This window comes from Nannospalax galili, unplaced genomic scaffold (genome assembly GCF_000622305.1).
Source record: "Nannospalax galili isolate Female #2095 unplaced genomic scaffold, S.galili_v1.0 scaffold548, whole genome shotgun sequence".
Taxonomy (NCBI): Eukaryota; Metazoa; Chordata; class Mammalia; order Rodentia; family Spalacidae; genus Nannospalax; species Nannospalax galili.
In genome coordinates, this window is record NW_008358999.1 from 445,204 (window position 1) to 460,217 (window position 15,014).

General features: G+C 43.0%; 1 protein-coding gene across 2 annotated transcripts in view; it reads left to right on the forward strand.

Moving 5' to 3' along the window:
• The window catches only part of Fbxo42 (F-box protein 42), a 92,745-nt gene that overhangs the window by 49,948 nt on the left and 27,783 nt on the right, over nucleotides 1-15,014 (forward strand). For both annotated transcript variants that reach the window (XM_008822646.3, XM_029558401.1), the window contains exon 4: nucleotides 6,825-6,959. In XM_008822646.3, coding sequence (XP_008820868.1) covers nucleotides 6,825-6,959 — 135 coding nt within the window. The remainder of the gene's footprint in view (nucleotides 1-6,824; nucleotides 6,960-15,014) is intronic.

Sequence of the window (15,014 nt, forward strand, 5' to 3'; positions counted from 1 at the left end):
GTGGGATTTTCAACTCTCTCAAGGTGCTATTTTTATTTGCATTGCTCTCAACAGCCCAGAGCAGTGGGTTCCTGGACCTCTGAGGAGGAGGGCAAATCCAGGAAACCAGTGCAGGGACTCACTGAATTAAAAAATAGACTTGTTTGTGAGTATATGGCAGTGAAGGACACTGATTATTAAAGGGCGTTCAGAACTAGCGAGGTGGCTCAGTGGGTAAGGGACATTACCACCAAGCCTGACGATCTGAGTTCATTTTCCAGGGAGGAGGAGAGAATCAGTTCCTACAAGTTGTCTTTTGACTTTCACATGCCCACTGTGGCACATGTATGCCCTTAAATAGTAAATAAATGTAATAGAAAAAAGTATAGTTTAATGGTACTGCCTTGATTCATGCTGAGTCTCCATCAGTTTTTCCCACCATTCGTTGCTTTGAGCTGTTAATGCCATTGTCAGCACAGTAAGAAGGCAGGTGTCCCAGGTGTGTTGGTGCACGCCTACACGATTACAGCAGAGACAAACCTGGCCTAGATAGCAAAACCCTGTCTCAAAAGTAAAAGAAAAGGGGGCAAGTATTATTATTACTGCTATTGTAGAAAAAGTAGTTTTGAAAAGGTCTCAACTGTTCTCAGGAGTTTGCCGACCATAATTTAGAATTACTGGAATAGATGAAATTATATCCGGATCCATACTTGATTTGTTGTATATTATTACCTATAGATAATTAGACAAGAGATACAGGCAAGCTTTCTGAAGACTGTTGTTTTTCACAGTGCTGAGGACTGAAGTCAGGGCCTCATGCAAGCAAGCAAGCACTTTACCACTGAGCTACTTCCCAGCTGAGGACTGTTTCACAGTAAGAAGTTGAATAAATGTAGGTGTATTAGTCAGATTTGTGTCACAACAATGAAATACTTGAGACAATCAGCTTTTGAAAGGAAGTTACATATTTAATTCATGTTTCTGGATGTTCCAGCCTAGAGATCAGAGGCCCAGTTACTTTGAGCCTCTGGCAAGGGCCACACTTCGTGACACTTGAAATCCAAGAAAGTGCGTAATAGGTAATATTGTTAAAAAGTCTTAATCTCATTGTTTTTCTGGTCTGTCTCCTGTTATTTTCTTCCATTCATCTGTACATACTGTCTAGCTGACTGACCATTATAGGGGAAAGGGCAATTTGCAAAGTAGACTGAAAACTAAGAATTAAGGGGCCTCTGAGATGGTTGAGAGGGTAAAGGCGCCTGCAATCAAATTGGATGACCTGAATTTGATTCCCTAGGACCCACTTGACAAGTTGTCCTATGATCTCGTCATGTGCCCCTCGCATCTTCGTACATGCATGAACATGCACACACACACAAATGCACACTAAATATATAAATAATAAATAGAATTTAAAATTTTTTAAAAAGAAAACTAAGAATTCTTTTAAGTTTTTTCCTCCTTGGCTCCTTCCATTTTCTATTCTGTGTCTATCCTTGATCCCCAGATTTTCTTTCTTTTCTCTAATTCATATTGAGCTCAAGATCCAAATTATAATTTTTCACTTGTTACCATGGAGAGATGCTAGATGTTTCATGTTCAGTAAGCTAAATGTGGAACTCAGTAGTGTTCTCCCCCATCCCCCCGATTTTCTCCCTCCCTTTAGTGAATGCCATCGTTGTCTTAAATACATAGGCGTCAAGTATTGGATTCAATACTCAGTTCCTGTCAAAAGCCAAAGCCAGGTGTGGTGCTGCATGCTTGTGATCCCAGCACTTTGGTGGTGGAGCCAGGAGGATCAAGAGTTCAAGGCCAGCCCTGGCTTTGTAGTGAGTTTGAGGTTTTCCTGGGCTACCTGATATTCTGTCCCAAAACAAATAAAACCAACAAAAAACAAAACCAAATTTTTGTTTGCCCTCAAACCTTTCCTTTTTTCCTGTGACTCCAATTTGTATTTGATCGTTACACTGTCTGTAAGCCATCCCAATACATTCTCTTTTTGTGGATTGAACCCAAGGCCACGTGCAAGGTAGATGAGAGCAGAGCAAGTCCCCCAGCTCACAGTGTGTTTCTAAATGGCATCTCTTCTCTCTTCATCTTGTTGTGGATGAAATTGAAAAGGCTACAAGAGATCTGATTCCCCTATCCAAAAAGAAAAGGCTACATTGTTCCTAAAATGCCCTCAAATTCGCCACCCTGGAGAGAACAAGTTCTGCTTTTCTTCCTCTCCCCTGACATTGCTTGTATTTTCCTTTACTAATCACCACCAGCCATGTCCACTGTTATCTATTATCTGTCTGTAAGAGAATGGTTATCAGCAGAGGAAAGAACTTTGGATTCAGGAATCAAGTTTCTTGGACCATCTCACCCATCTTAATATATGTAATAATATAATAATATATGTAATATATGTGACAAGTTCTGTTTATTTTACAGTGGCTGAGAAATATTATTGAGGAATCGCTTGTGAAAATATTTAAGCTATAAAATGTAGAAGGATGATGACATCCCCACAGCTTGTGTACTGAGGACAGGCTCCGTGTTTTAGACATTTTAATACTTTTTCATAGCACCCAATTCATAACTGATATGAATAAGTTTTAGTATCTGTAAAGATTGTAGGGTTAAACACAACAGACATGGATGGACACGATGACTCGGGGTACAAGTGCTTGTTGCCAAATCTGAGTTCAGTTCCTAGACCCACATGGTCAACAGAGAGAACCAATTCCTGCAAGTTGTCCTCTGACTTCCACACACATGCCATGGCACGCATGTACCCCTATATATACAATATATACATACACAATAAATGTAATAAAAATTGAGAAAAGCCAATATACACTTGCAGATGTATGTCCAATACAAGATCATTCCTGTGTTAAAAGTCCGGGACAAGTCAGGCATGGTGGCTCACGCCTTTAATCCCAGTCCTGGGGAGGCAGAGGCAGGCAGATCCCTGAGTTCAGGGCCAGCCTGGTCTCCATAGTGAATCCAGGCCAGTTGTGACTACAGGAAGACCCTGTCTCAAAAAGACTTAAAAGGTCTGGGACAAAAAGGCAGCTGAAGTAAAAACACCAGTTTTCCTTATCTTGGTCTAATCTTTTGCTAGCCTTAGTTAATGGGCAATATCCTTTTCAAATTGCTACAGGGATCCACTGAGTCCCCAACATCATAAGCCTGTAGTGTTTAGGCTTCTGATATGGTCAGGTGATTCCACATACTGCTGATCCAGCTCCTGCAGGAGTCGTCAGGCCCAGGCTGAAGAACTACCCTCACCTGTTACTGAGTTATGTAATTACAGACTTTATCAAATATGTTGTGGCTTGTAGATGGGAGACACATGACAACAAAGTCTCTTTCAGCATGGGATAAATGCCTCAGGACCTTTCCCTGGTGACAGGTAGGGAAGCAAGAGAGAATTTAACATCAAAACTCCAAAAGTGTTGGAGTACATAGCTCACTCTGGGAACATTTGGGAAATGCTCCAGGCACCTTAAAAAATCTGGAATTCCTAGAAGATCTTGTACCTGGGGTGACTGTAATAGAGTAGAAAGGTATCCTGAACTTGGAAGAGCTGTTTTTTGTGTGTGCAGTTAAATCACAAATATTTGGCTTGTCTTTTGATAGAGACTGTTAATAATTTGATTGTTTTGCTTTATTTTATTTTATTTTTTTGGTCTTTTTGAGACAGGGTCTCCCTGTAGCTCCAGCTGTCCTGGAACTCACTATGTAGACCAGGCTGGCCTTGAACTCACAGATACCTGCCTGCCTTTGCCTTCCGAGTACTGGGATTAAAGGCATGCGCCACCACGCCTGGGTATTTTGTTTTTTGAGACAGGGTCCCACTATGTAGTCTTGGTTGGCCTGGAATTCCCTATGTAGCCCATGCTGGCCTCAGTCTTACAGAGATCCACCTGCCTCTGCTTCCCAAGTTCTGGGATTACAGGCATATGCCACCATGCTGGGCTCTGTTGGTAAATTTAGAGATTTAACACTTGGAATAAACAGTTTCAATATTTCTTGGTAAAATATAATGTACTGTGAGCCACACTTCTGTATGACATATTCCAGTGACCTAGATGTTCAGAAAGGAAAACCTATTTGGGTGGATAACTTGAATAAAAGGAAAATGACTAGGCAAGTACTGGAAAGTGCTCACATTCTTAAGTTTTTGAAAACCCTGTTGGAACTTGGGTGTTCCCACTACTGTCAGCATCTAGGTGCCTCAGCTAAAATAGGTAGTATACAGAAGTCATGGGATGCTTTATTAAAGTATTTGAATATACCGTTTTCTTTTGGGCTTTTTGAGATACAGTCTTGTTATGTAGCCCTGGAATTCACTATGTAGAGCAGGCTATCCTGGAACTTAATGACAGTCTTCATGCCTCAACCTCCCTAAGGGTGCTGGGATAGAGGTATACACCATGTCCAGCTGTGTGGTATTCTCTCGTTCCATTATGTCTTGAGTTCTAACCTCTTCCAGCTTCACTGATACTTGACTGTGGTCATTAAAAATGACCAGTTGTGTGTAGAATTTGCTGTTTCAATGTCGTGATTTTAGGCTGTGTGTTCCTGTTCCAGAAACCTTTGTTTGCTCAAAGAGAAGGAGGAAAATGTGGATTGCCCTATTTTAGTGTAGGATTAAAATACATGTGAAAGACCTCATGGGGCCCAACTGCTGGCTGGGTTTTCAATCCAAATAGAGGAGAAGAATGTTTGCTATCTCTTTGAAAAAATAAAGGCTGTCTGCTCTGTTGCTACATGAAGGAAGCAGCTGCTGGAAGTTTATATGTGAGAAACAGGGTAACAAACTAGCTGTTGGTTCTTCTTTGTGTGTGTGTGTGTGTGTGTGTGTGTGTGTATACGTACATGCATGTGAGCACATATGCCAGAGTACTTTGTGAAGTCCGAGGACAGCTTGGGTGTTGAGATGGCTTACAGGGCCTGAGAGCTGGGTAGAGATAAGAGACCGAGGGCTGCTCCCAGTGCTAGTGTGTGCTGCAGAGGTCATTCTCACAGTGGCACTGGGTGAGCCGGTGCAGTAGCATTGCTTCTTTTCTGAACTAGAGTAAGTGGCATCGTAATTCAAAAGTGATCTTGAACATAGTGGTATGTGAAACTGAACTGGACCCACAAATAGCTGGGTGACCACTGAGGATGTGTTGGATAGCTTCAGTTGTCAATTTGATGCATCTGAATAGAGTGAACCTCAACTGAGGAATTTCCCCCATTAGTTTGCCCTATGTTGAGTAATGTAGAGGACCCAGCCCACTGTGGGTGGTGCGACTCCTGGGCAGGTGGTCCTGGATTGTATAAGAAAGTAGGCTGAGCACCAGCCAGAGAAGCAAGCCTAGTAGTGTACCTCTGTGGTCTGTGCTTCATCTCCTGACTCCAGGTTCCTGCCCTGAGTTTTTGCTCTGACTTCCCTTGTGATGACTGACCTGAGAGATGCAAGATAAACTAAAACCTTTCCTTCCCAAACTGGTTTTGGTCACAGTGTTTATAATTGTAATAGAAAGTGACTAGGATAGAAATCAAGCATAGTGTCTCAAAGCTCTGGATTTCATCCCCTTGTCCTTCCTGTTGTGTGGCACTCAACTGTTGATTTCAAATGAAAATTGAGGGCCTCCCCCCACCACTGGCTGTATGGCATAATATGGGCACAAAGGAAAACCTCATTTCACCCCCTCCTGGGATCTAAAGGTGGTGAATGTAGGACTGCAGGGAGTGTGGACCTGTTCTGAAGGAGAGGCTGAGTGAGTTGACAGTGAGAAACCAGAGATGCTCAGCTCTCAGTGGAATTCTGGCATTGGGCTGTCTGGTTTTAGAGAGGCCCTTTCCCTTGCCTCTTTTTTTTTTAGGAATGCTCCTGATGATGTGTGTCTCACCATCTAATAAACGATGCTCTTCTCTGCATCTTTGTTTTTTTGTAAATGTTTCTTTCTTTTCTATATTAATCGTCACTAACCAGCATGCCCAGGGGCCTGTAGTGACTGCACTGTTCCTTCTCTTGCTTTGGGTTTGGACTGCTCCTGAGTTTCTTGCACTTTTCAATTCACAAAATCCATGCTGTTTTATTTAATCTGGTGTCTCTGTGTGGCTTTCAATGGTCTGACTAAAATTGCTTTCACAGTTGTGGCTATGTTCCATATGAAGATTTATGCTTCAGGTTTCCTTTGAAATATAAACATTAGAGGAGAATTAGCAGGAGGATAGAGGACTCTGTTAACACTGCTTTTACCTTGCTCAGAGGATGAAGATGCAGATTTTAAAAATTTTATTTATTTTATTTTATGTGTATGAGCATATTGCCTGCATTTGTGTAGGTTCCCCCTGTGTCATGCAGTGCCCATGGCAGTCAGAAGAGGGTGTCAGCTCCCCTGGAACTAGAGTTAAGGACAGTCATTAGTTGCCATGTGGGTGCTGGGAATTGAACCTGGGTCCTCTGCAAGAGCAGCCAGTGCTCTTAACCACTAAACTCTCTCCAGCCCCCAAAGATGTGGATTTTGATTAATTGTGTAGCTGGACTGAAATCTCTCTCATTGAACACCCATAATCTGAATTCCTGTGTGCTTTTCTTGGGATTATGTCATCTCTCTCAGTAATTATTGCTGGTTTTCTTACTGTACTCAGAAAGAAAACTTTCATAGAGTTTCTCTGGGCCTTCCTTTAAAGGATACTGTGCTCCATCTGATCCATCTGAAGACAAAAGACTGGATATAGAAATTTGGTCCCTGGTCACAGTTGCTGAATATCTAGAATATTTAAGTTTTGAAAAAATATGGGCCATGGTTAAGTTGCATCAAGATTATACTGCAATTACTTGTTTACTTTTTCCCTAGGTGCATGCTATTATGATGCAAATCAGTCTATGTATGTGTTTGGAGGCTGCACCCAGAGCAGCTGTAATGCTGCCTTCAATGATCTCTGGAGACTCGACCTGAATAGCAAAGAGTGGATTCGACCTTTGGCTTCAGGTAGGGAAGAAATTTCTGACTTCTTACCAGAGAACTCCTCGGCATGTAAACTTTGCCTGATCCTTTTTGGTGTTGGTCTCAAGCATAGGTTACTGGTGCCCCTGATCTCAGATCTGTAACTGCTTAGAGTAATATGTGTACCTAAGTCTTTGCATTAAAAACACTGCATTGTACTATTAGTATTGGTACTCATCCAAAGTCACTGTGCCACTGTGTGAATTCATTTGTGTGGTTTTCTCAAGTACTTACACAGGTGTGATAGGCTGTTTGGAATGAAGCTGAAGAGCAGAAAGTCATGAGAACTGTTGTCGACTGACAGAAGCTATTGTCCCAGGGCTGAGGTTTCTGAATAACTTTTGTTCTTGCCAACTCAGATATATGGGGAGTGTATGGACATGCCTCTGCTAGTTACTCTTGACAGCTCAGGAGTGTGGGAAGATTCCATAGTAGGTAGATCCCTGCACAGTCCCACTATGCCAGGAATCTGGCAGAAAATGAACTAGATTCTTTCTTCCTTTTGATTTAGTCTTTCTTTAAAAAAAACAGTTGTTTTTGCACTAATGAGACAGGACAATTTGAAGCATCAGTCAGAAGATTGGATGTTTGGCTAGATTCACTGTCAGGCTTTTCCCCAAATGCTCTTCATTGGCTTTTGAAGGTTGGAACTCAGTATCAAGAGCAAGGAGACTTGGGTTTTCCTTGAGCACATCCCTGTTCATTTGGTCCTGCCTTATTAGTTGGGTTTCTAGGTTGGAGTTAGCATAGCCCCCCCCTTTTTTTTTTTTTGAGACAGGGTCTCCCTGTAGCCCCAGCTGGCCTAGAACTCACTTTGTAGACCAACCAGGCTGGCCTGGAACTCACAGAGATTTGCCTGCCACTGCCTCTTGACTACTGGGATTAAAGGCAGGCACCACCAAGCCCGGCCTCAGCATGGCTTTCTAGAGAGACAGAAGCTTCATTTCCTGGCACAGTCATCAGTTCTCAGTGTGTGAGCAAGTTGCTGTATGGAGTAGGACTAGGTGACTCTGTCTTTTAAAGGCTGGGAAAGCTAGTTTATGTAATCCCTGCTGGGAAGCTATGACCAAAAGCTTAAACCTGGTTCTGAGAAGATGCTACATTTTGCCTCCCCAAAGCTTTCTGCTACCCTACAGTAAGCAGACAAAGGGGGACTGTATAGATAGGGTACTCATGGGCAGAGCTGGGTTTTGTGCAAAATTTCTGTATTAAAATTGTTGGAGCCACACCTTTTATCCCAATGCAGAGGTAGGTGGATCTCTCTGAATTTGAGGTCATCCTAGCCTACGTAGTGTGTTCCAGGGCATCTGGGGCTACAGGGAGACCCTGATTCTAAATAAACAAATAATTTAAAATTATTGGAAGTATGCATAAATGGTAATCTTACATGTTAATACTGTTTTAGGGCTCTCAGAGTATTATACTTTGGGAACTGGAGAGATGATTCAGTGGTTAAGAGCACTGGCTGCTCTTGCAGAGGATTTGGGTTCAGTTCCCAGCACCCACATGGCGACTAACTCCAGTTCTGGGGGACCAAACGCCCTCTTCTGACCTCTGTGGGCATTGCGCAACACAGGTGCACTTACACAGTCAGGCAAAACAAATAAATCCAGGGCCTAGAGAGATGACTCGGTTAAGGGAAGTGGTTGCTCTTGTAGAGGACCTGGGTTTGATTCCTAGCACCTACATGGCAGCTAACAACCATCCTTGACTTTAGTTTTAGGGGATCCGATGCCTCTGACCTCTGCAGGCATTGCACAGCATGGGTGCACTTACACACATGCAGGCAATACATGCATATACATAAAGTAAAAATTGTAAAATATTTAAAATAAATAAATTCATAAAAAGAATATACTTTGGAGGGTCTCCTTTTCTGGCCATTTGCCCTCTTACATTTAGTGCGGTATTGATCAGTATTTAGTAACAAATTTTAAAATGGTAGAGCATCTTTTGAGCTTAAGTATCCTGTGGCCTTTGAGCCTGGTATGGTATCCGGACTCCATTTCAGAGCAGCTTTGATTGTTCCAGTCATGAAATGCTAGTCCTGCCCCTCTGTAATGAAACCTTAGACCTTTGACAGTTTGCACAGTTATTTCTCCTCTTTGTACACATGAGCTCTGGCAGCCTGCTGCCAACTACCTCTGTTATTTTTCCCTCTAAAATAGACAAGAAACTTTTACTTTTAAACCACAGAAGGTTTTTGTTCTTAAGATTTCTTAAAAATTATGTGTATATGAGGCAGGGGGTATGTGCATATGAGTGCAGGTGCCTGTGGAGCTCAGAAGAGTGTCAGATCTACTGGAGGTGGATTTATAGGCAGTTGTAAGCTGCCCAACTTGAGTGCTGGGAACTGAACCTGGGTCCTCTGCAAGAGCAGTAGGTGCTCTTAACTGCTGAGCCCCTTAACCCACTAAGTTTAAAAGATTATGCTTTGAAATTCCCATAAACTTATTGAAGTAACTGATTTGGTAATTCAGAGTCTATGTAAATAAAGAGACATTCAGAATGTTCTCTTTTGATTCAGACAGGATCTCATGTGGCTCAGACTGGTCTTGACATTGCTATGTAGCTAATTGCTGACCTTGAATTCCTGATGGTCCAGACTCTGTCTTCCAAGTGCTGGGATTTCAGGCCTGCACCACCATGCCTGGCTTGAATGTTTCATTTTTTAAAAGCAAATAAGCTACTAAATGTTGTCATTTTCTAGCAAAATGTCTTAAAACTATCTAGTTGTTGCCTTACCCTAGTCTATAATTAGAGCCTAGATTTAGAGAATGGGGGTTGAGGGGGAGCTGAGGCTTTTTAAATGCCTATTAAAAAAAATAACAGTGGTTTAATAAAGAATCCCGCTCTCTTAGGCAGAAATCCCTCGGGAAGATTCCTGAAAGAATGCTGTGTGTGCTATCATGAGCCCCAACCAAAACCATTTTCTAACTGAAACACTGATGTCTTTCTGAAAGAAGCACAGGTTGTTTGTATGTCTTGCTGGGTCTGGCTGCTCTGTTTTAGTGCATGGAGGAGGCAGGTTGGAGTTAGGTTGCTGAAGGGAAGATGCCACACTCCCCTTCCCGTGCTGGCTGAGAGGTGGTTTGTGTCATTTCGGTGTGTCCTAGCAGTGATTGGTGCTCTAGGAGTGTTCAGCCCCCACGTAGAGCTGCTGGAGAAGAGCCACAAGCCCTGGAGCACTTCTGGTCGGGAGAGGGTCTTGGTGGAGAATGCTCTGCCAGTGTCACCTTCTATGTAGACTTGGCATGCCACACAGAGCCTGCAGCAGTCTCACTGGCGGTATCTTAGCTCAAGCTGCCATAGCAAAGTCTCAGGTCTGTTCTGGGAGCGCCTCCATCTGCAGGTAGGGCAGGGAGGAGGAATGTTGGGATGGCAGGTCCTGCAGCATGGAGACCTGCAGTTAGTACTTGTTGGACATTTCCAGAGAGAAGTACTCCTTATGGAACTTATATTGTAATAGTGAAGAAACAAAAAACAAGATAGAAATTACAAAGGAAACAGCCAGACAATGAAATATAGACCATAAGGGGACAAGCTACTTAAACAAGAGACTTCTGCTGAGTGCAGACTGAAGTAGAGGTGAGAACTGCATATGCAAAGACCTTGGGTGGCAAACACTGAGGCACATTGGAGGAGCTCAGAGCAAGGCTTGTGGATACAGCAAATGGATAAGGGAGAGTGGTGCTGCTGAGAGGCCAGACTGTTCACAAGTCCATGTGCGGTTAGAAACTTTTGAGACTTTGAAGAGAGGAGTACAAAGACCCAATTTAGGTTTCAAAGACCTCTGTTGCTGCTACTTGGAATTGCAGGAAGGCAAGGAAGTAAATCAACAGATTGGAGGCTCTGTGGAAGTCAGAACACTGAAAGGTTATGACTAGAGTCAGAGTGGTGGCAATGAAATGAAGTGAATGTATTTGACTGACTGACTGACCCACATTGCAGCTAACAATTGACTGTAACTCCAGTTCCAGTGGATCCAATAGCCTCTTCTGTCCTCAACATGGGTGCACTTACCTACATGTAGGCAATACACTCATACACATAAAATAAAAATAAATAAAATATTTTAAAAAATAAAAATAAAATAAAATAAAATTTAAAAAGTAGATGGCCAAAAGCAAATAAATGGAAAATTACAAATATGGAGCTGGACGTGGTAGTGTGCCCGTAATCTCAGCACTTGGTAGATGAGACAAGAAGATCACAAGTTTAAGTCCAACCTGGGCTAGGTAGTGAGACCTTGTCTTAAAACAAGACAAACATGTAATATAGCAATTTAGACAGAAGTTGAAGAGGAACTCCTGAGTGAATGGCTAGGGGTTATACCAGGGGAACTCTAACTTGGGGAGCAGGGGAAGGTAACATTAGAACAGAAAACTTGATGGGTTCACTGGCTGTGTCATCCCCAACCGTGCAGAGGCCCAGAGGTGGAAGTGTTTGGGATAGCCCAGAGATCCTCTGAGGACACTGTGGGACAGGAGCACAGTGAACAGAGGAGAGTGTAGAGGGCAAGCAGCTAGACAAAACGACAGGGTACGATGTGTGTAAAGCGTTCCGGCTTTTGAGAAGACTTTGTTGTGTTCTTTGTGTGAAATAGCTTGTTGGGTTTTTCAGATGAAATGGTGTAAGAGGCCGGGTGTGGTGGTGCACGCCTTTAATCCCAGCACTCAAGAGGCAGAGGCAGGCAGATCTCTGAGTTCAAGGCTAGGCTGGTCTACATAATGAGTTCCACCTGCCTCTGCCTCCTGAGTGCTAGGATTAAAGGTGTGCTGACACCTTGATTCTTTTTTTTTGAGACAGGGTCTCCCTCTAGCCCCAGCTGTCCTGGAACTCACTATGTAGACCAGACTGGCCTTGAACTCAGAGATCCACCTGCCTCTCTCTGCCTCCCAAGTGCTGGGACTACAGACGTGTGCCACCACGCCTGGTGACACCTTGATTCTTAATCAGGTGTGTTTGACTCAGCCTGTGTTTAATTCCTAGAGTAAATAAGCTGTTCTTTGAACATGTATTTTGAAAGACTAATGTTTAAACCAGTTTCTCAAATAAATTACCCTTTATTCAAGCCAAAGCTATTGAAGCATCTATATAATAAATGATCATAAGTCATACCACCTTTTCAGTACTTTAAGTCAAGGTAACTGTTTTAAAGTATAAATTCTGATTTTCAAAATTTCTTAAAGATTATCCCACCCTCATGCAGAATGGGAGTGAATTTTAGTTTATGAGACAAATTTCCCCAGTTAGAAGGATCTTTAAATACCAACAGAAGCTATAAATATTAAAGATGCAGCACTCAGCCTGTCGTGATTTTCCCACTACTTTCTCCCATAGAATCTTCCATGGTTTTTGTCCCTTTACAGTTTCTTTGCCTCACATGAAGTTCCGAATGTTGGCTTGTGAGTTCAGACCTTTTGTTTGGAAGAATATTCTTAGAACAGAGATCCACAACCCGAGCATCTGCTCTCAGCTTGGCTGCCTCAGCTATTTGCCTAGAACTTCATAACTTCTGTGTTGTCTGTGCAATGATTTCTTTCTCTGTGAAAAGGAGAATGATAAGCTCCTAAAAAGTAGATATGACAGGTTGGGAGCTGGAGAGATGGCTCAGTGGTTAAGAGCACTGGCTGCTTTTGCGGAGGACCTGAGTTCAGGTTCCACGCACCCACATGGCAGCTAGCAGCCATCTGTAACTCCAGTTCCAGGGGATCCGACACCTCTTCTGGCTCCATGGGCATTGTATGCGCTTGGTGCACTTACATTCATGTAAGCAAAACACTCATATACATAAAATAAAAGTAAATTTTAAAAAATTAAAGTCAAAACATTCACAAGGAAAAAAAATGTAAAAAAAGAATCGAGCATGGTGGTGCATGTCTTTAATCCGAGCAAAAGCAGGCAGATCTCTGAGTTCAAGGCCAGTCTGGTCTACATAGTGAGTTCCAGACTAGCCCCACTACAGGGAGACCCTGTCTCAAAAGAGACTGAAAAAAAAAAAAATGTAAAAAAAGATTATAGCCCCAGCTAGCCAGGAACTCCAGTATATTTGACAGTCATTCTTGAGACTAGGTCAATAATTTATTCCTTTTCATTACTGTCTTTTTATTTTTTTAAAGATTTGTTTCTAGCCGGGCGTGGTGGCGCCCAGTACTCGGAGGCAGAGGCAGGCAGATCTCTGTGAGTTCAAGGCCAGCCTGGTCTACATAAGGAGTTCCAGGACAGCTGGAGCTACAAGGAGACCCTGTCTCGAAAAGACTGAAAAAAAAAAAAGATTTGTTTCTTTATGCATATGTTTGTATGCCTAAATGCATACGTGTGCACGTGTGTATGTGTAGAGTGTGTGTGCACATACCAACATGATTGCAGTGCCCATGGAAGCTATAAAAGGGCATCAGATCCCCTGCAGCTAGAGTTGCAGGCAGTTGTGAGCCACCTGATGTGAGTGCTGGGAACTGAACCTGGGTCCTCCACAAGAGCAGCAAGTACTCTTAACCACTGAGCCATCGCTCCAGTCCCCAAGGATTAGAAGTCTAAAGTCATTCTCAGCAAGTTCAAGACTAGCCTGGGATACATGAAACCTTGTCTCAAAAACAGAAACAAACCAAACCCCAAAACACACACACACACACACACACACACACACACACACACCCCTACCTCTTCATAGCTTTTTGGGTTGTTTCTACTTTGAATTTAACTGTAATCAGCATCCTTGTATAAGTGAATAAATGTATAGACTCAGTTTCTTACTTGAGAACAACCTATAACTTAAGAAATATTCTAATTGGCTGGGCATAGTGGCATGAGCCTTTAATCACAGTACTCCAGAGGCAGAAGCAGACAAATCTCTGTGATATTGAGGCCAGCCTGGTCTACATAGGGAGTTTCAGGCCAACTGGGTCTACTAGGGAGACCTTGACTCAAAACAAAACAAAAAGTAATGTGGTAGTTCAGGCCTTTAATTCCAGTACTTGGGAGGCAGACACAGGCAAATCTCTTGTGAGCTTGAAGCCAACCTGGTCTATATATGGAGTTCAAGGCCAATGAGCACTACATAATAAAACCCTGTCTCAAAAAAGGAGGGAGGGAGGGAAGGAATTGTAAGCATAGCCTCTCTTCAAGGAAGAGCTGTTCCCTTTTCATGCTTCAGGTAGAAAATCCGATGATATAACTAAATCACAGAGATATAGGGAAGAAAGATTACTTGGCAAAAGAAAGGTGGAACTTGCTAGTCGGGGCTGTGACCTGAAGTGAGGAGGGGACTGGTATTGTGAGGCCAGGGTGGCAGTGTGGTGACGCCATGCACATACAGGCTTAGCCGTTCGGTGTGTCACTTGCTAAATGGCCCTCAGCAGGTTACTTCACATCTCAGTTGCCTTCCCTCTAAGGTAGAAATGGCCTTTTCTGCCTTTCAGAGTATTTGTTCAGATTAGATGTGGTTCCCTCCCAGGTAGAGAGAAGGTAAAGAAGTTGATAGAGTTGGCACCTTTGTTCATAGTGTTACCAGCTAAGGAGTGGGAAAAGGTCACAGGTAGTCTCAAGTTCTTTGAATGAGAAGGTCAGGCAAGCTGGCTTTGTTTCTAACAAACCCAGAAGAAACCAAAAGAAAGTGGGAATTTCCTATCTATATCATAGGGTTACTTTTGACATTTCATGTTCTGCTGAGCCTAATACCTGGAACACAGGACACACTCAGAATAGAGCACCATATGTGTCCTGCTGAGCAAGAGGCTGGGCTTTGTCTTGTCCTGAAGCCTTGATGACAACCTGAAAGAGGTGGTGGAGGAAGGAATATGATCTTACACATGAATTGACCCTCCCTCTCTGTCTTAGTTTGTTCTCTCTTGCTGTGACAAAACACTCTGACCAGTACCAACTTGGGGAGGAAAGGGTTTATTTGTCTTACAACTCCCAGGTCGCAGTTCATCAGGGAGCCCAAGGTAGGAACTCAGGGCAGGAGCTGGAGCACAGGCCATGGAGGAACGCTGCTTACAGGCTTGCTCCCCTGGCCCCTGCTCAGCCTGCTTTCTTATG